The sequence below is a fragment of the Dryobates pubescens genome, chromosome 17, assembly GCF_014839835.1.
Source record: "Dryobates pubescens isolate bDryPub1 chromosome 17, bDryPub1.pri, whole genome shotgun sequence".
Taxonomy (NCBI): domain Eukaryota; kingdom Metazoa; phylum Chordata; class Aves; order Piciformes; family Picidae; genus Dryobates; species Dryobates pubescens.
In genome coordinates, this window is record NC_071628.1 from 11990553 (window position 1) to 12014614 (window position 24062).

The 24062-nt window shown below is 39.5% G+C and overlaps 1 protein-coding gene across 3 annotated transcripts; it reads right to left on the bottom strand.

Annotated features, from left to right (window-relative positions):
• Positions 1-1272: 1272 nt before the first annotated feature.
• On the bottom strand, positions 1273-22206 carry GABPB1 (GA binding protein transcription factor subunit beta 1). 3 transcript variants are annotated; one of them, XM_009897272.2, is made up of 9 exons: positions 22153-22206; positions 14990-15097; positions 13973-14140; positions 13254-13448; positions 12085-12196; positions 11603-11716; positions 8304-8489; positions 6863-6978; positions 1273-1970 (listed from the first exon to the last, which is right to left on the bottom strand). In XM_009897272.2, the coding sequence occupies exons 1-9, from the start codon at positions 22153-22155 to the stop codon at positions 1818-1820; spliced, it is 1155 nt and encodes a 384-aa protein (XP_009895574.1). In that variant the 5' UTR covers positions 22156-22206; the 3' UTR covers positions 1273-1817. The 3 variants fall into 3 exon arrangements, with proteins under 3 accessions (XP_009895574.1, XP_054024847.1, XP_054024848.1); XM_054168872.1 differs by lacking the exon at positions 22153-22206 and adding an exon at positions 21916-22066; XM_054168873.1 differs by lacking the exon at positions 22153-22206 and adding an exon at positions 21119-21497.
• Positions 22207-24062: the final 1856 nt, after the last annotated feature.

Consider the following 24062-nt stretch of genomic DNA (forward strand, 5'->3'; position numbering starts at 1 on the left):
TTGCACTGTATAATGCAATTCTTTCCCCACTCCTCCCTCCTGCCTTTGAAGGCTGTTCTAAGCCCAAAACTGGTTTTCTTATTTTTCTAAATGCCTAGCACAGCACAGCTTTGACCTTAAAACATGCATACAAAACAACTGAAATGGAATCAATTCAACACTATAGATATGTGGAAAAGATATTTAATTGTAAAATAGAAAAAGTAGGCCAGAGTACAGTTTTAAGGGTAATTCTTCTGTGTACAGTATAGGTAAACTAGACTTTTTGCTTAAGTTTATATAAACAGTTCCATAAAAGCAGTGAAACATGGAACAACAAAGCAAAGCACAAAGAGTTTTTTTTATCTTACAAAAAAGGGAATCTGCACAGTAGTTCAAAATTTAATGTAACACAGCACTGAACAATCTTAAGGCAGCTCAGTCTAAGCACAGGACTAGAAGCCAGGAACTCCCGAGATCTGCTCCCAGGTCTGCCACAGATTCATGTGGTCTTGGGCCAGTCATTTAGCACTCCCTGTGTTGCACTTTTACCAGGTATAAAATTGAGACGATTACACTCACTTACCTGCCTCAGGCAGTACAGTAAGGTTTCTTTAAAAGATTTTACAATACTCTGAAGATGTAACGTGCCATATGAATCCTAAGCATAATAGATTGCTGCACAGACGCGCACACACACAGTATCACAGTGAAGAACAATGATGCCAGATAAGAGCAGCATCACTACAACATAAAAAAAAAAATTACTTGACCATTTGCACAATTAAAATGCAAAAGTCTGCTTAAAAACAAAAGAGGAAATCATTTCAAGGCTACTGGGGAAATGGAATCAAATAGGAGTATGGTGAAATCTGTTACTTGCATTCTGGTGGAGACAGCCTTTTCTATTCATTATTGAACTTTAAAATATTTGTACAGAAAACCTGTAAGTTTCAGTGCCTCCACGACCAAATTGGGAATTGTCCTTAATCAGTCAATTTGGATTTTGCTGATGTTGTTCTTTTTAAATGACAAATTACATTCTTCCAAGAAACACACCATCCCCGATGAAACTGGCTGCTAGCTTACGTCAAATGACCTACAGGCTAAACATGTTTCCCATCATTTTTCTCATCCTTGCTGAAAAATACCTATGCAAGATGTATGTGTAGAAATTATAAAAACATGCAGCATATGTACAACAAAAAAGTTTAAAAAATATTAGCTTCATATACATGTAAGTCTACTTGGATATATCAGAAATTAAATATAAAAATTTCACCACCTAAAAAAACAAACAAACAAAACAAAAACCCAACCAAAAATGGTTTTCAGAGAATCTGAGACAACTACTTAAAGCTGTACAAAGATTTCCACCTGGAAATGTCTTATTCGGAGGAGTTTAAGTTGTTACCATGTAGAAATAACTGTTAATTCATTTTGTCACATAATTAGTTTTCAAGCTGTCAGCTTAAATCAACATCACCCTTAAAACTGTTCTGTTTTTCAGAAGTTAGATTCATACTAAAATCAAAAATTTCACAAAAGCATTGGCTTCTCGTGTTTCTGGATCCCTTCAAAAAGATTTATCAACTCATTTTGAAACTGTAAAAAAAACAACTATTTACAGTATTTAATTTTAAATACTTTTCACAATTTCTAAATTCAGAGTTTTTATGTTACAAGAAATTCACCAGAGCTCACAGTTTAAGTCCAGTTATCAACTTGTAGCATCTTCTCTATCATGTAATCCTGTGTCTGTACCCATATAGTGTACAGTTCAAGATTGTACTGCAGGTTTTTGAAAGTAACAGGCTTTGCAGTATGTTCATTTTTTATTAAACAGCTTCTTTATTAGTCTGGAGGCGGTTCATTGCCTCTAGCTTCTGCCGATAGGCCTCTGCTTCTTGCTCTTTCTTTAGAAGCTGCTGACGGTATTTTTGTGCTTCTCTGTTTGCCTCGTCCAGCTGCTTCTGAAGAGTTTCTCTTTCCTATCAGAAACAGAACCAGCAATATTTTGTCAAACACACATCAAATACAAGTTAATATGGCAAGTACTTTTCCTTTACATGCAGCTCAAGTGTTAGGGTATCACACAGACACTGCTCAGTTCTTACTCAGGCAAACCTATGAGAATGCTGCTGTGTATATTAGTCATGAACTACTGCATCAGACAACTCCCCACAACAAGGCTTGAAGTATAAATAGAATAAATCCAAGTTTCTTTAGCTGCAAAGAAACAAAGCAATCTTCAAGGAAAGAGTGAAGTAATGTGGAAGCATGGCGACCAAATACCAACATATTAACATTTTTCTAATGATTCCATTCCCTTTGTTACTTCTTTTAATTGGAATGCAGTCTAACAGGACTGTCCTCCGTTTTGGTATTGGGGTTGGTTTTTTGGTTTGGGGTGGGTTTTTTTGGGGGTTGTGGTTGGTGTGGGTTTGGTGGGTTTTTTGTGTGGTGTTTTTGTTTGTTTGTTTTAATCAGACAGTATAAGGAAAACCTGGAAGGTGACAGCTGCCGTTGGCCAAAGTATACACAACTGATTTTTAAATGAAGTGACCTGAAGTGATTGGTACTATGCCATCCACAGGTATAATTACATCCCCAAGACATCACATTTTTATGAATTAACAGAGATTTAGCTAGATATAGCTTTTTCAGTTCAAAAGAAGCAACTTACTTCATACAAGTTTGTGGGAGGTGGCTACAAAATAGTTTCTAGGCAAAATAATATGGGAAAATTCCACTTCCTATGAAGCTGCCTTAGGAATTAAGGAGAATGCATTTGTATCTTCAGTGACATAGGTACTGTCATTTTGTTTGATGCTGCACTGAGCCCAGCTTGAAAAGCAAATTGCTTGGAAAAGAGTTGTGTTTTGATCTTCAACCAAATATAATTTTATTACAGTGCATCATACTTTTATGAGTAAGGTAGTATTTGATTTCCAATCATCCTTTCCACTTTAGTTTTAAGCAGGATGGGGATGAAGGGTATCAGAGAAGCAAGCTAATTCCCAGAAAACCAGAACTCTTATCAAAACCTGATGCCCAGTGAAAATAAGTTTTCATCTTTTCATCTTATTCTCTTCCCAGCAGTTCTGTGCCACATTCCCATTTAAGATCTCAAACAGTTTTTACAAGTTTCTCCCTGACACACCATAACAGCACCTCTTTTCTCTTCTCTTCAATGCACTCACATATTTTCATGGTCAGAATCTGAAAATACAAAATATTCTGCCTCCCTCCTACTTGCTGCTGTTCTCAGTACTTGTCACAGTCACATTTAGCAGTCACATGCTGTGCTGAATGTGCTAGAATATAATGACATAGATGATCAGATCATTGCTAACAGGAGCATCTGCATAGCGAAAACAACAGGTGAAGGAAGATGTTATCAACAGGTTACAAAGACTAGCTACAATACAGAACAGAACAAACTTCATTAAGTGCAACTTGATTTTACATAGGGCCTTAAGAGCTGAAGAAAGCTAGCTATGGTTTGCTGCACTTGGAGCATATGCTAATAAAATGAGAGCTCATTTGGTCTTGCTTACTTATTTGAAAAGGAAGTTCAGCTTCCACTTCTGAAAATTTGGATTCTGCTTTTTAAGTAACTTGATGAATGGCCAACCCATGTAGCAACTAGACTGATAAATGCCAAAGGAACAGCAGAGTCTACATCTCAAAGGATCTGAAATACACCAGTGATGTTCCAGCACCAGACCAAACAAAACATACTGCTAGTTCTGCAAGCAATCTATACAGTACAGGAGCACTCAATACCTTATGTAAAACAGCCGCGTGGAGTAGAAAGTTGGTGAAAAGATCTACAAGACAATTCACAGGGAAGAAGTCAAAATAGCTGATCCTGCTATGTGTAGAAAACAACCTTTCTCTCAGGAGTACTGAGCTTTGGGATATCCTGAGCTGGGCATTATCTGTGTCATAAATTTGTCATATACAAAAAATGTTAGAAATCTAATACTGGCAAGAAGCAAAGCTGCTTTATCTACTGGGTTGCAGAAGAGTAAGAACCACCAGTAGCTCAACATCTAATGGTTTTGTGGTGCACTGTAAAAAACAAAGTGCCATCACAGCTATGGAGTGTACGCAGACTGAAATCACATGGGGGTGGAGAGGTTCTCAGATCACATCATATGAGTATTTCTGCAGAGGGGCTACATAGAGCCAATTTCCCAGAAGTAGTATAGCACATTAAGGAAGGGATACAAAAACAGGAAAAAACACCCAAGTCTCAAGATAAAGCCTATCAGACAGACTAGCAATTCAACACATGAAGGTTAGTTCCACAACTAATGTGTGGAGTTTTTAGCCATAGTCCTAACAAGTACACTAATGTGGTGGGCAGAAAGAAACCAGTGGCTCTGGAGGAGCAAAGTACATCTGCAGTAGACTGAGCAGTAAAAACTGGTTCCTTAATTTTGGCATCCAGAATAGGGAGGACTATATCTGGTCTATTCGTCTAATCAAATAAAGAAAGTATTGTTAGGGCATTCTTTAGAAGTGAGAGTGTTCTAACTACCTGAAATCCTTTCGTATCAGTATAAAAAGCCTGCACAGGTAGAAACCAGTTTAGAAGATTTTGAATGCTCCTAAGGAATATTCCATTTTATCAGGGGCTTTTCATGACACACAACTTTTCTTAACAGTTTATATATTGACAGTACGAACATCCATAACTAAAATAGCCAAACCAAGCAATTTTTTTTTTAAACAGAAAACCAAAGGATATACATTCACTAGCATAATTACTTTTTTTTTTTTTTTAGCCTAACAAAATGTTTGTCCTTTCAAACATGCAACATAGGAAAAACAGTCAAATTCAATAATGAAAATAAAAATCACTATGTTAATGGATTATGCATGAAAATGAGAAACAGAATATCTGTGTGACAGAGGGGTTTTTTGCTGCCATTCTACATTTGAGTATCAAGCTGCTTAGGAAAACTGCTATGACTCCTCAAAATGTGCTGAAAAGTTTGAACTTAATAAGACCTATAGGAAAAATTTAAAAACACCACTACAGCTCTATAGTAATTTACAATACTTTCCCAGGAAAGTTTGTCACTGGGAGGATGCTCAATTTAAAGGCTTTCAAACTACAATTAACTGTTCACACACTAGGAGTTTTAAATAGCTGAACAAAGTACTTTTAGCTTTGAATCAACTCTTTACAGTGAAATAAAGGAAGGAATCACCCATGAGGCAAAGAAATCACAAAATAAAGGTTTTCTACATTTAAAAATATTAGAGGAGCAGTCCCACTCCCTCCAAATTCAAGTATCCACCACCTTCTATGATGATACAGTTTGAAGTGAATCGACCTTACGTGCACTTCTTTTATGTCCCTGTTGCCAAAGTGAGGTAGCACATACCCCTGTGAATCACAGTCAGGTTCCTGAACTCAATCGGCCTTCATGCTGAGGCAGAGCTTGGGATGTACATTTCCAGTTGTACAGGGAGGGGCAAAATCAGTCATCAAAACTTGAATTTAGAAGCAACAGATAAATTAATTCATTTAAACTAGCTTCCTTCAATATTTGAAAAATACATTTACAATATATAAATGAGACTGCTAAGGTCCTTAAACCAATCATTTGTACTCTCACACCAACTCTCTGTGATTAGGTACAAGTCAATTTATTCCTTAACTAATCTAGGATTTTATTTTTTTTTTTACTTCACCTAACAGAATTATTAAAAAACTTAAGGAAACATCATTTCCTTTACAAATAATTCAGGCAGATGTTTAAAAGTGTGAACAAAAACCATGCTTTTATTGTAACAGTCATACAATTTAAAAAAAAAAAAATTGCAGCAAGAAAGTTTCAACTGTCATGATAATCTGTAAGGACCACAACGCTGCAAAGGCTGAAAGTATTTGATGTGACAACTTAGGAGTAAGGAAAGCAAGTGATGAAAGGTGGTAGTTATTGTTATTAAACATGGATAACATACAAGACATGCTGTACAACAAAAAGTATTCAGTTAGGCACAATTCAATAATAAGATGACAAACTGAAGAGTACAACCTTTAATAAATGAAATACCATGGAGCTGACAGAATGAGAACTTACAGCCTAGTCAAGGCAGACATCAATTTTCATAAACTTTTGACCAAAACTGGTTGGCACAGTGAGAAGAGAAGGAGGAATGAAATGGCTGACCCATTGTGGCTAATATAAAAAAACACTTTCCATTTAAAATTGAACAGCTACATCTGTCTGTCATATATATAAAACAAAAAAAATCTCTCTTGAATGTTGTTAAGTCTTCCATACTATAATTTAAAGAGAACACAACAGGATGGTGCTAAGATGTGTAATAGTAAACTGCTCCAGAATCAAAATAAACCAAAAACAGACAGAAAAACCAACCAACACAGAATCTTACTGTTTCACATTTCCATTAACAGTTATCTAGATACCATGAATGGAAAGGAAACATTGCTAAAAATATGATCTCACGATCAGGACAAGCATGTGGTTGTTACAGAAAGATGATGGTACAGAACTCTCATTCAGTGCTGGTAGAAAGAGTCAGGTTACTCAGTAATATGTCAGCACCTAGTTTTACAAACTACCCAGTGATCTTACAGGGGGAAAAAAAAAAGTTGTTGTTACTCCTGTAACTTTCACATGTGTGACCAGAGGGCAAAGCAAACAGCTCTCCTATATTCTTTTTACAACTTTGTAAAAGATGAATTCCAGTAACAGGAGAGACTGAACAAGTCATTGTTTCACACACCTCACTCTGTGGTAACAGGGATGTCAAACTCTAGTCCACCACACACAACCCCACAGATACTCTGTGGTGAACGCTCTGGTTAACACACATCACGTAATATACTCCTTACTTCTATTTCTGCAGACTCCACACGATTTTCAACAATCTCAATGCACTGTCTCTTCACTGGCGGTTCTTCACTTATCACAGTTTCTTCAGCAATGTCTGTTGCTGGAACTGTTAATACTGAAAACATATTTGCACATGTTGTTTGCAGTTAATGTATTTATATTTTCACTACATAAAATTAATGTAAGTAGTTTTATTAACAGCAATAAAATGCAAAGACTTTCCCTTATGAAAACACAGTGAAGTGCATTACAAAGTCAGTATGGGGAAAAATTACTGAAATCTTTAATAGCTGCTTGTAAGCTACTAAAGAATTTTTTTAGTTGTCGGTTACTGAGGTCTGCAATAGTTAGTTGTCACTCTGGAGGACCACTGCCATATTCCACACAGTAAACAGACATGGAAGTGAACTGCAGCAGTGTTATGAGTGTCAATTCTGTAACTGCTGCAGCAGATCATCTTTATAACCATTCTTAAGCAAACACTAAGTACAAAACTGGCTTTTAATTTTGATTAATTGGAATAGTTTAGGTAATCTGAAAATCCAGTAGTTATTAAACATTAAGGGGAAAAAAATAGGGATTTAGAGAAATTTGTACTTCAATGTATTCATGCAACCATCTGGCAAATAAATGTCATAACTGTCACTTTACTGCCTACACACTTTCATGCTTTCTGGTAACTAGCTGTAGCTCTTCAGACAGACTGTGAACCAAATAATTGGTTTCCAGTGTACAACATTGCTAGCTCCACACTGGGAGTTCTCATGAAGAAACCAGAGAAGGAATACTTTTTCTCCAAGTGGTAGCAGAGCATCTTTGAAAGAAACCACCCAAAGCATATGCGTGCCACAAAACAGCATTTACTACACTAGCAACTTTCACAAAGTACGTATGGCCCAACAGGAAAATCTGTGTCACCCTGGCTTCACTGATTCTGCTACTGCTCCTCTAAATTCTCGAGCATGTAAGACTTGGCTTTTATTCTGTTAGTAACACTCCATGGAACTTGCACAGGTTGCCTCATGAATCAGATTTCTAAATTGAAGCCTCACCTCATGCTATATTTGCAGGAAGGGAACAGCATGAGCATTGGAAGAAGGCTTTTGTTTTACTTCATCTTCCAGTAATGAGTTTACAAGGATCAACTTGTTGAAAGCAAAAGAAGTAATTATCACTTTTCCCTTAAATGTCCCATTGCTCTTCCATACAATTTAGTAATTCTTCCATTCTTTCTCCTAATGCAGAAACTCAGCTGGCATGTGGTAACTCACTGAACTGCAGTAGCTCACACATCTGAGTCTCTGCAGTACAGGAATTCAAAGATGTATTTAAATGGACTATCACAGAAAATTGCCCAAAGTATTTGTACCTAAATCTAGTACTATTATTACTTTAACTAGAGTAGCTCCTCAAGATCAAACCATGTAAGTTTCCACTCACCTTGCTGTCCATCTGGCATGGTCACAATGATTGGTTGCCCTATGCCACTGGTTGGAATCGAATGCAGATTACCAAGCTGAATGCCGTCTGTAACTATAGTAATAACTTGCTGCCCTCCAGAACTGACAACTTGCTGAATAGCACCATCCACAGATTCTGCAGTCACGACTTCTTCTGTGGCCACAACTATCAACAGATTAGTAAAGGAATTAAGTCAATATATAAATTAATTTTTAAGATTTCAATTGCCTTTTGGCACAGCTGGGAAAAAATTTCCTCCACGCTTTTTAAAATTGGATGCACTCCCCACCTCCATTAATGCATCACTACAGATAGCATTGTTAACAGAAATCTTTCACCAGCCCAACATGAAGTACTGAGACATTTAAATGCATGTGCAACTTGATCCTGGTTTACTTTGCTCAGAACACAACACATACAGTGTACAGTGTAAGTCATGGTAACGGGGGGTTTGCAGTACCACCCTTATTTTTTAAAACAATGAGATACTAGGACAGAGCAAGATCACTAGTAGCACAACCAAAGAACTTCAAGCACACTAACTCTGTATTTTATTTGCAATTTGTCAGGGTAAAAGCAAAGCCTTTGATTTAAGTAACAGACATTAGAGTGCTTTCTATCTACACAGATGAAATTAAAACTCTCTAGACTGTGTTGTGGTGCTCAAGATGATAAAAGGTAGATGGAACCTTGAAGCTTTCATCTTTTGACTTAATTACAATCAAACACACAAATAACTCTGTAGTTCAAATAATGACTGCCATCATTGTCTTCCAAAGATCTTTATATTCTGACACTACTGTCCTATAGTACTGCTTAAACATTCAGAGTTTATTTAGCAAACTAAACCAGTACATCCTGTATCAGTAAATGTTGTTAGGCTGAACTTGGTTTGGCTTCAAAGCACAGACTCAGTAGAAAAAATAAATGATCGCCATCACAAAAATTCAAAGAATTCAAAGTTGCAAGTGTCCATACTAGCTGCTGGGACAAGCAGCTCAGATCTTTCAGCTCCAAACTCAACACTGAGTCCTTATTTCTGGAACAGAACATTACTAGGAGTTCTTCAGACCTTGAAAGAAAGACAGAGAACCTCGTCCAAAAAGAAGTTATTCTATATAAACTACCCCCATAGAGTCCTTACTCCTTCCTTCCTGTCCTTCTGCTTCTATATCCATACAATCATTGGTTTCCACACTACTCCACGTGCTGAAGGAAATCTGAAGTCACTTAAACGAGCTGCACTATCATTTTCAAGAATCTCTGCAGTAATGTGCATTATTTTCTTCTGCGGTGTATGAGAACACTTGCACTGAAGTAACACGTCTAATTCCAACATAGACACACCAACTATTGCATTCCAAATACACATCTTAAATCAGATTCTTCTCTAACCCAAGTCCAAGTTCCATACATACATTGTGCACCACATTTGTAAGTAATGTCCATATCCTTATATACACGTCATCTGAGTAACAACTGAAAAAGGCATGAATGTATTCAGCTCCAGTGAGAAGCACCATTATTTCTTTGGTTTTACAAAACTGATGTATTTTTAACTGCAAGACACATGGAACTAAAGGGAAGAGATTAGGGTAACAATGACTTCAAAAGAGGAGAAAAACCTGGACAGAAACAACAAAGGCAGAACCCAAATGCTTTGTCCAAGTTTATACAGTTAAATACAGGAGGCTAAATACAAGATAAGAGCCAAACTCAGAATTCTCAATCTGATGACTTCTGCAAGTATTTATAGACAGATCTTTTACAGGATAAGCACAAAGAGAAAGGATTTTGTTGTGTTCAAGAGGGGGGGAAAAAAGAAAAATAAAAACACAACTAAAACAACACAACAAAACAAATGAATCAACAACAAAAAAACCACAACCAACCAAAGCCAAAACTAAACAAATCAAAGAGCACCAAACTGACCAGCTACACATACTACTAATGCACAGATGACAAAAAGGCTGCTTTTGTGTTCTTTATGGTTCATAAAGTATTAAAAGAACCCAGGAAATAATTTGCAGAGTAATATCCTGCAAGATTGCCCACACATCTGCATAAAAATCAAAGCAGAACTGAAATAAAGAGGAGGATTAGGTATGATGCACACTGCATTATTGAAGGTAGGAAGCTACTGCATCAAGACTTCAAGCCTATTCTTTCCTGCCTGTCATCTGCCTCCTCTCTTATTATTTCCAACTTCAGTGGTTTGCTGACAGGTAACATGGGCTACACTGCACCACTGCTAGGGTACTGCCATGAAACATGAGAATACTCAGTTAAAGTCTGTTACTAAGTCCTGGATATGCATTTAATGCTCTATAACCCCAAGTAATCCCTTCGTGTGTTTCTCTCCCCTACAGTTAGATCTGAGTTTCATTGAAATATATTGACTGGAAACATACATAGTTTCTTCTGTAACAAAAGTCACTGCATTCTGATTTGGAATCATCCACTTCACTGTATTTAAGTACAGATACAATATTTTATGATATTTAGGTACTTCTTTGAGAAGTAGTAGACGAAAAGAATTGTATTAAGTAAAAAAGCTACAGGACTTGAACACTTAAAGATGAAACTTTGGTCACATATAATATCTTAGTTCTGCAAAATTTATCATACTGGTCATCACCAGCAAAAAAGGCAAAACACATGCATTTCTTCAGAAACATTCAGAAAATATCAGGTTTGTGGGAAGTAGGACTGCCCCTCAACAGGCCCAGATGTATACCTCCAGTGCCATGACAGCACAGCAACCTGAAGAGGGACATGCATTTATAGTACATAGTGATTAGTAAGTAAAATTACTCCAGGTTGAAAAAAAGACTCACAGAAATTCTCATGGGCAAACTGCACATGAAGATCAACAAATGTTCTTGTGCCTTTAGGTGAAAGATTAAGAAAACTGCTGACAGATACACAACCAATGCTGGGGGCCATTTCCCAATATTTAACAGAAAGAAGCATTCAATAAAAAAAAAATTCTCCCTAAAAATGCAACCAAACTGTAAGTAGACAAAGATGTAAATTCAATCTCCTCAATTAGGTCAGCTTTCAGGAAAATTAATGCTATTCACATTAGGCCCACAAGAAAGAAATATTCCTAAGAAATAACTGTACCTAGTAATGTGGCAAACTTTCGAGTTAGTAAAGGAAAAATCTTGTTCATGCTGAAGAAAGGAAGATTGTTCTGTATGAACTGTATCTCCAAACATGCCAGTTATGTAATTTTAGTTTATTAAATGAGGTTAAAAATTACTTAGCTTTCTAACCTGGTGTTTCTGAAGAGTTAGACAGTGGAGCTGATGCTTCTGCTAAAGCTGCCAATGTGGCTAATACTGACGTTGATGAATTCCCAAACTGTACAGCAGACACTCCTGTTTCATCTAGTAGGGTGAAAAAAAAAAAGTTAGCTCAAATTTAAAACCAGCAAAGTCCCCTTTTTATTATTGCTGCACCAAAGCTTCTAACACTGTTCTCTGCAACATTCTGCTGAATCAAAGTGTTATTCTGAAGGCAAATTTGTTAAGCAAATACAACCTCTGATAAAACAACACCCTTCACAGAGATAAATTAAGTACCAGGATATTTGCAAGACATAAAAAAACCACTGAAGAGGAACATGGCAACTACTCTATTCTTACCACAGTTTTTCCTCAATCCTTTTCACTAAATGGTGAAAATCAATTAGACCATAAAATCTAAGTAGCTATCCTATAGGCATCTATACATCCATTTGCAGAAGATACCAGACCTGTTAGGTTCACCACCCCTCCAGGTCCAATGATGAACTGCGGTGTTGCTGCGTGTATCGTCACAGTGTCCGGACTCTCTGGATTCGTATTGATTTGGTTCTGCATTGCAATCTAGAGGACAAAGGTAGTAACAGCATTCCAATTGTAGGTACAACAAAGTTATTTACCTTGTAGAAACTAGAATTATTGCACATTCCTCTCAAACAGGGAGGATCTCCCCTTTTAGACTCATGCAGCATACACACTGTTACATCTTGTGCACTGTGTAAGTACATCAGGCCTTTCTGGCTGAAATCTAAAGACAAAATGTCTGTTGAAGTGAAAGTGTGACACACTGATACTTCTCCTTATGTACTGTAAGCAAAGAGGACCACATAAAGACTCAGTCCTTTTGTAAATACGCAAGGTCATATATCTAAAATAGAGGCCTGAAGAACCAAGGGTGACATAGCAGCTACAAACCATGAAAATCAGCTCCAACACCCAAGTAATTGCCATAAATTGTAGGTGGCAGTCTTCTGTCTGAGTTATTTACTATATGCTTTCTGCAATCAAGAGGAGGTTAAAGAAACAAATTGGAAGTTTATGCAGTTCATGATGTAGGTAAATAATAGATTTACACAGTAGCAAAATGGTACTTTTCAGTTGGTTTCCACTCTTTTCTCAAGAATGCATAGCACTGCAATAGGGTTCTTAAAGACAAATAAACTGAGCACACATTTCTGTGGAAGTATATGTTATAATCTTGATGCCCATCATTTCTCCAACAATTCAGTACCAGTTTTTCTAAGAAAAACTGTCATTTCTTGTCTTCTGATCTCAAATTGTTAGGAAATTTTAAAAAATCCGTATTTGGAGCTAGTTGAACACCAGGGTACAGTCAAAACATAGTGGCAGATTAGGGAAGACGTCACTTAAATCTGTGTACTACAACATACAAATGTAAGAAAATAAAGGACAGTTATCCTTGACTTTGTAGGTGTTCAAAGTTTCTTCAGTCAACTATTTACTAATATTAATCTCATTTCCATGTCATGAACAAGACTGGAGGTCTGCATTATCAGTCAATATATGGTCTCACAGCTGCTACATTAAAAGCGTAGTGAATCACGCCTGTGAACAAGTACTTAGCTGCAAGTTCCCTTAAACATCACAAATCAAAGGTTACCTGCAATATTTCTGCAAGGTCTTCATTTCCATTGTCCACTGCAATATCTAACGCCGTTTTGCAAAATTTACTCTGAGCATGAACATCAGCTCCATACTTTACTAAGAGTTCTACAACTTCTTGGTGGTTATGTTCAGTAGCCCAGTGAAGTGCAGTCATTTTGAGCATGTCCTTTGCATTGACATCAGCACCATGCTACAAACAAGATCAATGCATAAACCATGTCATTAGAACTATATGAAATCAACAGTGCCGGTCACAGAATGAAGCCCCAAATTCTCTTTATCCATCAACTGTCTTACATTTCATCTTTATCTGTCACTATCCATTTTTATATCTTACATATCTTTATCTATCCTGTTATCTTACATTTACAGATATATTAAAAATACTTCAATCTAACTACCAAATAAATTATTTACCTCAAAGGATTAAAGACTCTCTAAAACATCACAGGTCTTGGTTCTAAAAGCTTTTACTCATGCAATGTCAAATTAGGAAGCAGTCTCATTTTAAAACAGCCATAAATAATCTGAAACCATGATGATTTAACTGCTAAAGTAAACTACAATTTAATAGGAAAATAAAGCACCCAATGCATACAGCATAAACACTAGTATCATTTCATTGTTGGTTTCATGACTAGAAAGGAAATTGAAATATTTGATCATAAACCATTGTAATATCCCTGCCTCAGACCTTGTTTCAGCAGTTTGTACCTTAAGTAGGACTTCTACAATGCTGGCATGGCCTTCTGATGCTGCCATATGTAATGGAGTTCTGTCCACTTTGGTTCTGGCATCTCGACTTACACCTGCACGCAGTAGCACTTCTGTGGTTGAGTAGTGTCCAAACTGTGCTGCTAGATGAAGTGGAGACGTTCCCAGCTGTAATGTAATGAAAAAAGGGGAATTTTAACAAATGTCATTATGAAATACTTCTTATTCTGGAGCTATCAAATGTCAAGCCATCATTTCAAAATAATTTGCCTAGGCAATCTCAAGAAAGGACTCTGTTGGGACTTCTACAGAGTACAAAGAAGAAAAAAATAATTTCATTTTTAAAATAATCATAACACACTAAAAACAGCTCACTGGAAGCAACTTTTTGAAGCCTGTGTTACATTTTTTCCATCTTTTTGAATTGTGACATTTTAAAGGTCCTAATCCCATTTTTAGGGTTGGTCAATAAGGTATACTAACATTGGAAGGGACCTCTGGAAGTCACTTGAGTGCAATCTCCTGCTCAAAACAGAGTCAGCTTGAAAGGATTAAGGCTTTTATGGGCTTGTAAATGCCCTAGAGTTTTAGGTACCTGATCTCCCTACACAACCTATCCAAAACCAGGCACCTCCAAGAGACAGCTTAGAGCTCCTGTATCGGGGAACTCTCAGCTACACATACTAGGTAGTTCAGCCTTTTTTTCTTAATTTAGACCTTTTACTGTACTAAATATATAAACACAATAACTAGGAGGGTGATTGCTACTTTTTCCCATTAACCATTGCAAAGTTCATCTTAAAAGTCAATTTTATTTACAGCCTGTTATTAAAACCAGTAGAAGGCCATATGAAGAAACAGACAATTTCTGGTTTTATTTAGACACTACAATATGTGACTGCAGGATTTCAAGAAACTCCCAAGGCTTGAACTGTAAATGCCTAATTGCAGTAAGTACGTTTTCTTCAGGAGAGAAAAGAAACACGATTTACCAAACGCTGCAAAAGTTTTCATTACCCAATCTGTGGTAAAAGGTGCTCCATTTGCCATCAAAATGCGAACTTCGTCATCTTGACCTGCTCGTGCAGCTTCTAAAAGTTTCTTTCCCAAATCTACTAGTGACATCTAGTGAAGGACACATAGGAATAAAAAGAAAAAAATAACATCAATACTACTTCAAGTACACAAATTCCACTGTAATTTTTTCAATTATTTCTGAACTACTCTGAGACGTTCAGAAACTGGCATTGGTTGTGACAAAAGGCTTGAGTGATTGAAATAAGTAGCTCGATTTTAGAATTACTTTTGCCAGCCATACAGAACTGACACTAGGGTAAAGATTTCAGTAAATACAATGCTGTCACCACAGCAGCTGCAAAGTCTTACCAGACTCCATTTTAGCTGAACGGGATACATTTGTTACAGCAGAAAGTGTTTTAGAAGCTCTCACCTGATATCACAACCTTCTGCACCTCTGTCCAGCTCTCACATGGTGCTACATCACAGCTACTATGTCACACACACAAAGGCACTACACTGACTTACCCAAAATGCCTACCCCTCTTTAAGAGGTACCACTATGTAAATGCATTTAGGCGGACAAAATAAAACACCTTTCTGACATCATGACCATCACTACCACTTCATTTTGTTCACCCTAGAACATAACCTCCATATTCTGAGCTACAAAGCAGCACAATAAGCTTATTGCTGTACTACATGCATCATACAAGGGAAGTAAAATGTCCACCTGAAAACAAACACTGCTTCACTCTCTACACCTGCAAAATTTGGAGACATGACTGAGATACTAGCCAAAAAAACTTTGTATCATCTTTAGATAACCTCCCTTTCATAGTACTTGAAGTTCCACACAATACAGAGCATATGAAACCATGTAGAAAAATGATACCTATGTTTCTGCTGCACCCGTATGACGTATTTTTCAACCCACTCTATTTCATGCTTGCTATTAAATTTGTCCAGTAAAAAGGAACTTTAAAACTAAGCTATACCTCACGCTCCCAACCAAAACATAGGACTAAAATGTATTTATGTTTTCCACCACCAAGATGATGCTAAGAATGGAATTACTTTCATCAGTTTTCTTTCCAGTCACAAGCAAAGTTAAGCCCGTATTACTAATAACAGCAATTGCAAGGCCATGCAGCCAGTTTCCTACACAAAGGTAGAGTACACCAGTTCAGAGAGAAATCTCATTAAACATACACTTCTATCACAAAACCGACATATTTAGAAAGCTCTCTACACCTGGCTCAACTGGAAAAAAAAACCAAACAACTGTGTGCTATATTGCTCAACAAGCTGAAAGCTATTGACTTTGGAATAAATTAAAAAGGAAGGCAAATACTGCAATGCAAAACTCCAATGTGTATCAGTACAGCCATGAACTGGAGCAGATTACCTCCCTGTCTACAGAACTGACTGCAATCAACAACATCCCTTTCACCAAAGTAACACTTCATTTATGTCCACCTTTCTAGTACACGTGGATTTGCTGATTTGGCTCCAGTCAGAAAAGGAAGGAGGAGCAGGAAGGTAGCAGGACGAACACTGACAATGGAAGGAAAAAAGGAGCAGAGTCAGATACAGAGGAAAGGATAAACAGCTGACTCTCTTCCACAACGTGAAAGCACCAAAGAGAAACAGGAATAGACCAACAGAACACCAAAGAAAACAGGAATAAGAGAAAAAAAAATCTACCGTTCTCATTAAAGGGAGACACTAGGAGTAATGACATAAAACAGTAACAGGACAGAGAGGGCATTTAGCAAGTGCAGCAGTGAAATGAACGAATATAGAACTCCCTTTATACAGCAAGTTGTTTGTTGCCTTTTTTTTTCAGCTGAGGGGTGGAGGGGCAAGGCTGTATGGTGTGAAGAGGTAAGGGTTATCTTGCATTTATGAAGGAAAAGAGCATACACAGACACACAAGTCATAATTTAATGAAAAATACTGAAGTTAGGAACCAATTCAGAAAGACAATTCATTTTCCTTGTATTTACTTTTGAGTTAAACACCAGTTGAGAAAAAACTAATAAAGCCTCCTATTGAAGTGACAGAGAGGCTGGAGGAGACCTCTAAAAGTCATCTAGTTCAAACTCCCAGTCAGAGCTGGTCCAATAGGCTCAAGCTATGCAGGGCTCACTCCCGTTGGGTTTTGAATGTCTCTGTGGATGAACATCCCACCAGCTCCTCACCCCCATTCCAGTGTCCAGCCACCTTCATGGTAAAAGCTGCCTTCTGTGTCTGTCTTTCCCTAATAACCAAAGGGACAGCCTTGATAATAATATTACACTTCATCTTTGTTAGAAAACAAAATAGGTGGATTACATCAGTCTGTGCCTTTAACAACTATACCTATTAATAACCCACTGACCACACCTATATTGGTGAAATAAACTGCAAAGTTGTTACCAAAATTCTATGTATCAAAATCAAGGAAATAAAAATTTAAAAATGGTGGGCTGAAAAACACAAGTGTGTCTCACAGGAGATATTAGGGACAAACTTCAGCCCGAGATTAACATTTTTTCAGAGTCTCTCTGAACCACTACAATTGAACACCCTGTCAGAGTGACAGTGTATCAGTTGTCATCGCAGTGCAAAACGAAACAACTTTTTACTGTACTCATTAAGGAATGTTCTAATCAAGGAAAAAGAGGGACATGGCAGTACCTGACATAACCTTCACTACCACTACTACTTAGATTAACCAACACTCTCTCGGTTGATATACAGTGTGTGTATTTAAAACAAGCACAAAGCATCACGTAAGTTTACTTTCCATGATGTACAATTTTAACTTCAATAAAAAAAACCAGGAATTTGGTTTAGAACTGAAGCACGAGTTTCTCTTCTCATAGGGTACTTGAAAGCATGCGAGGGCCATCTAGTGGAAGAAAATGAAAACCCTTGCAAAATTACACGAACTCAAAAATCACGTAGGTCGCTAGCGCACTAGAACTGGCAACTGAAGAGACCTTTCCAATACAATTCACACACGCTGTCAATTTTAATCAATGAATACAGGCATTCGTAGCATTTCTCAAACATGACCGACCCAAAGCCGATTTCTACTTTGCAGATCATTCCGAGGACCAGTACTGAAAGGTCAGGAAGCCCTTGTTCCCCACATTTCACCCCATTCTCTTCCACTGCTAGTACTGGTGCATAACAAGAACGGCCTGCAGTATCAGAACTTCCCTTTCCAGAAAAATTCTCCAGCTGCTCTCTTGAGATCATTTAGTAATACTACAATAGCACAGTGATCCTGTCAAAAGCAAAGTTCTGTATACAATACAATAGCACATTATTTACAACTGAAATCAGATCTCCACTTCGAAGCAGCACTTTTACTTAAGTACTGCTGCTACTCCATGCCGTGTTACAAATCAAATCCACTGAACTGTTAGAGGGTGCTCTTCAGTAACTGTCATTTCCATCAAGCTTGGTTAGCACGACAGATGGGTAATGTTTTATAAGAGGATTCTTTCAGACAATAAAAACATCAGTGGCTCTGAAATAAAGTCTTGAAGCTGTTATAGTTATTCTTACAGCAATGAGAGTATATTTTCAGACTTCTAACAGCTCCTACACAACTGTGTGAACAGAGGGTTTTGTTTACAACTGAGTAAATACGGAAGACATTCTGCTTGATTTGCACTTCTTTACATTAACTACCTCTCAAACCTGCCCACTTCATTACTCCAACGTGTTCTGTACAGTACCATTAGCCAGATGCCACAATTGACAGATAATAAAAATGTACACTGAATTATTATCACTATTTTACTTCTGTTCAATAAGAAATCACACTGACTTTTTTTTTTTTTTAAATCCATCTTAGATTTAAGTTTTTATACACACTATAAAACTCTGAGCATGGTGCTGTTACCAGAGGGGTCTATAACAGCATCTGACTGGAGTATAGGTGGAGCTGTGTGCAAAATGGGCTCTGTGGTGGGGATGGGGCAGGGTGGGGAAAGGAGCTGAGAAACAGGCAGCTTGGGAAGCCTGGGGTACTACACCATAGACAAGAGAGCCAGTCTGCAGTCCAAAGACAGAGAAGTTTGGCTCAGAATATTACAGCATCTTTCAGTCTGATGTCCTACCCCTGGGATCCTGGACCCAGACTGCTGCAGTGGTGAACATCAGCTAGTCAAAATCAACAGGCACAGAACCAGCTGTTGCACAAAGTCTGTTAAAGTGGACATCTCACAGCCCCCAGCCTACTTCTACCAAGGCACACTCGTCCAAGAGATATGCACTAGAAGAGTGCATAGAAGACAGCCAACAGTGCAATTTACTGGGAATAAAACTGAATCAGTATACTCTGTGTCTATGATAAAGATTTGCAATCATTCCTAAAAATCCCAGGACAAAGTTTCATAAAATGCTTATTTAACAAGTTTCCCTACTGCAGTGACATGCAGAATTGTCCTTGGAAGACAGCTTGAGACTCATCTCTCACACTCATCTGGAAAATGAATGCCCATTTCAGAACGTTTCTCTTTCCACTATTTCAAACTAGGCATCAGCTTCAGAAATGCTATCACCCAACTGATTTCAATACTGTATAGTATTGCCAGAAATTCAGAACAGCCATTTCTAATATGCCCATCCATAGCAAGGTCAAAAGTATTTTTAAGCACAGCATGTAAATAGCTAGCAATCACTATTCAAATCTTTAACCAGCCACTTGGGTGGCTTTTTTTAGATGTGGATACAGCAGTGCAACACTTGAACTCGGAACAACTCTTCAAAAAGTTTTGTTTCAATTAGTTTTGTAAATTTTCAAGGAACTGGAAAGTCTGCTTTAAACCTAGGTGTATTTCTGTGTGCCAGCATCTCCTTTGGTAGTAACTATAGCAACATGCACAGGGTAAACTGTATTGTTTCCTTGGGAATTATACCCAATGTATTTTGACAATGATTTCACATGTCATACTTCAAATCTTAATATAAATATCATAGGCTTAGAGTATCCACACTATTATGATAATGAAAATGACACTGATATATTAATATCAGGCAGCTTTAACTCCAGTGCTTTCAAGTTTCCCTATGGCTGTGTTGTGCTTGTAATTAAGTTCTCTCTAGTTTGTTTAAACAGCAACATGACCTCCATGTTGGACTATGTATGCATCAGATGAAAAATATCCAAGAGATCAGAAAAGCAAGCATACTGTTGAATAGCTTAGTGGTTAAAATAGTGAAGCTTGTACTCATGCAGGTCTGTCCCCCAGTTAGATTCATACATTAATTTAAATCAGCACTAATTATCAACATAGCTCCATTAAATAATGGATATCGTAGAAAAGTCTTGCTCTTAAGAAGTGCAGATTTGGCCATTATCTGCAACAAAACACAACATCTAAAAAAAAAAGGTATTATGCAACAAGGATGAAGTACTGGCACCAACCATGATTTGTGCTGGCACTGCCAAAGAGCTGCAACACTTTCACAGGTAAGTTTGGCACTGAGTATCAAAAAGGGTACATTATAGCAGCTATGACTGACATGAAGAATCTATGGGCCTTTGAACTGTACTAGAGCCTTAAGAGTATGCCACAGATTAACCGAAACAGAAAAACATCCTGAAACAAAAATTACCAGCCTCTTCATTAGTCTCCATTTTATTACAAGGGAACTTCCTCAGCAGTTTGTGTGGCCTACAAAACCACAGAAAACGGTTTTCAGCAAAGTGGGTCATAAACAAGAATCTACACCTAATGTATGCTCATCTACCACGTATAGTCTTTTAACCTTATTTACAAAGCAGATTTATGTACCTTTACAAGTACTTCTGTCTACATACACACTCAAACCACATGGCTTAGTCTTGCTAATATTTAAGAATCTTGTTATGATTTAAAAAAAAACATTAACCTAAATTACTCCCGTCATTCACAACTTTTATCACTTTTAGCTCCGATATGCAACGTTTCCCATTAAAAGTACCCTAATAAGCAGGTTAAAGGATTTTTACATACAACGATTTTTAACTCTAAGCACTGCACACCTCCTACAGTGGATTTGATTGGCATGCTATCAGACAGCGTCTCACCAACAAACTATTTTGATTGTTAGGAAAGAAAATAAAAACCAACAATCCAAACTAACATGTCTCAGCGCACGTTTATGCTCCCAACCCACGCTTTATTGAGTCCAAAGCAAGAGTTACAGATTCCGGGTGACGAACACCGCAGAGGAGGGAAGTGTCCTCCTCCTACCGAAGCTGCTTCTCTCTCCTCAGGGCACCTTTGGCGCCAAGCTCCGTCACGCACCTCTGCCACCCCCGAGACGCCAGGCCGTGACACCAACCAACCACCCTGCCCCACGCGAGGCCCAAGACTCTTTCCATGCAGTCCAGACGGGGTTGCCCGGCGGTGAAAGACGCGGGACAAGCAGGGCCCCACTCTGCCCCTCACCGCCTGGGCCCCTCACCGGGCGTGCCGCGCTCTCGCGGGCCTGGACGGCAGCCACGACCGCGGGAGTGGGGCCGCTGTGGGCACTTGGGCCCCAAGGCAACCCGTCCCCCCGCCCCGCCGACTGCGCGGTGGCCCCCGACCCCGGCACAGCCCCTGCCCCACAGGCCGCGCCCGGCGCCCCGCGGGCCGCCCAGGCCGCCGCCGAGGCCCAGGCCGCCGCCAATGCCGCCCGCGCCCCCCGCGCGGCGGGGTCCCCGGAAGGCCGGCCAGCGCGCCCGCTCTCCCCAACAGGAAATCCTGGCTGGGCTGGGCGCTGCGGAGGGAGCCGCGGCGCCGGGTTCCGGGGGAAGTGGAATTATTTTTTACCAGCGAAGAGATCAACTTCCACATCCGGTAACAGGGCCCTATACAAAGGCGCAGACTGACCTGGAAAAGCTTGGCCGGCCCGGGGGGGTGAGGGAGAGACGGGGCGCGGGGATGGGGCCTTACCGTGCTGCCGGCCCAGCCGCCGCCGCCGCGACAACAACCAGGGGCGCCGGAGGCCGCCGCTCATCGGCGCCCAAAAGCCCCACACAAAAGTCCCCGCTGCGCCTGGCGGAGGGACACGGCGAGCGGGAGGGGAGGGGCGCCGTGCCGCACAACGCTGTCCCGCCGCCAGGCCGCGTCCGGACGGGAGGCGGCGGGGGCCGCCCACGGGCAGCACTACGAGGGGCGCCCGGCACTTACCATGGGGTGCAGGTATTATCTTATTACACAAATATCCCCGACAAAAGGGGCTTGGCGGAGGGATACGGCCTCTGTGCTTCCTTCTGCGCATGCGCGGCGGCGCGGGGGAAGGCGGGGAAGTGGGGACTGGAGGGGCCCGCCATGTTCCGTCCGCTTCCCGCCCGGCGGGGGGCAGGGCGCTGCCCGGACGGTGCTCTCGCACGGCCCCGGTGGGTGGGGGCGAGATGTCAGCGCGCCGGAGGGAGCCTCCCGAGAGGCTCCCAACTTAAGGTAGAGCTGGGGCTCCGATTCTGCTTGCAGGCGAGGGTTTTCTGTCTAGGCAGGGACTTTTCTGCCTTGCTCCCTTAGGCAGGGCTTTCGCTATGCTTTGGAATCACAGAAGTAGGCTTTGATATGGGAGACAACTCCAAAATTATCTTAAGCTGTTGCTGCGCAGTCAGGGAGCTCTGGCCTTTGCCTTTAACTGGCATTGGACCTGACATCCCAGCACCTGAAATGTTTCTCTAGGTTTTGTTTCAACAGCGCAAAATGGTCGTACTTTTACTCTCCCAAAGCTATTCCCAGTGAGAGCTCTTCTGATACCAGTGTAAAGCATAGACCCACAAATCTATATAATATAGAGTTGTTCTAGTTGGAAGAGACCTTGAAGTTTGTAAAGTCCAACTGTTAAACCCAGCACTCCCAGGCCACCACTAAACCATGTCCCTCAGCATGACACTCACACGGCTTTGAAACCCCTCCAGGGATGGGGACTCTACCACTGCCCTGGGCACCCTGGTCCAGGGCTTAACAACCCTTTCAGGGAAAAAGGTGTTCATCACAAAACTCCACTTGCTTATTTTGGAGATCATAACACTAACTAGGTATACTTAAAGGAATACTTGTAACAGTATTGGTTACAGTTCCATTATTTTTTGCTCTTGACTTGCCTAACACACCTTCTGACAAAATACACATTAGCATGTTCCAAATAAAAATCACCTCACAAATAGCACACAACTGACTCCTCAAGTCACTAGGCCTACTCAGCCTAGGAGAGAAAATGTATTTATCACACAGGGTGGCAGAACAGCCCTCCTGGCTTGAGTGTTGTGGCAGAGTATGGTGTCTACCCTGCCTGATGGGACTCTGCAGTTCTTGCAGTATTTTTGATCTGAGTTAGGCTACAGGGAAGAATTTTCCATGGGCTCTTTGGAAAGCCCCTTAATTTTTTTATATGTTGTCACCTGGCTCAGGGATCTGTTGATTTTTCTAGAAGTGATTAGCCAGAAGGCAGCACTAGAGAACGAGTCCAGACAACCCAGGGCTGTCACTTGCCCCCAGAATATAGAAATATTAAAGCCACCCTTCATCACATCTCTTTTCCATTGCTGGGAAGTGTGTTTGTTTCTCAACAGCCCTATATTATGTGGTTTAATTTACAGAGTAGCACTAGACACAGAAAACACTATGATGTCTTTACGGGTGTGCACCAACAACCAGGAATGCCTTGTGGCATTAGCTGCAGTGCTCTGGAAAAGAAAAATGTTCTGTAGTATTGAAAGTCCTTTACAGAGGTGAAAAATGTGATCTGCACATAGTCCTGCATAGCAGCTCTCATTATAATGATTGCAACTTCCATTTTTCAGAGTCATGTCTGATGTTGTTTTTGTTTTTTTTTAACAGAATTCACTAGGTGTACATTTAAGAGAGACAGTTGTCTGTGTAGGCAAGTCAAAACATATGTCTGTAAAGTACCTGGTTACTTTTCCTGTATTTTCCCCCCACTTTATAAGATAGTAATTTGTTGTTTGAATCCAGTTCCTTATATTAAAAAGCACACTGATTTCTCCTGTTTAGAATGATTTCATTTATTCAGTAGTGCTATATAACAATATACATGCTGATAGGATAATGTGTTTTAACCTAAG

Excerpts from the sequence above, each read along its gene's own strand:
- GABPB1 (XM_009897272.2), bottom strand. Across the intron at positions 12,197-13,253 it reads ACCTTGCAGAAATATTGCAG|ATTGCAATGCAGAACCAAAT; the intron begins GTAACCTTTGAT and ends TTTGTCCTCTAG. Across the intron at positions 1,971-6,862 it reads TGGAGTCTGCAGAAATAGAA|GAAAGAGAAACTCTTCAGAA; the intron begins GTAAGGAGTATA and ends TGTTTCTGATAG.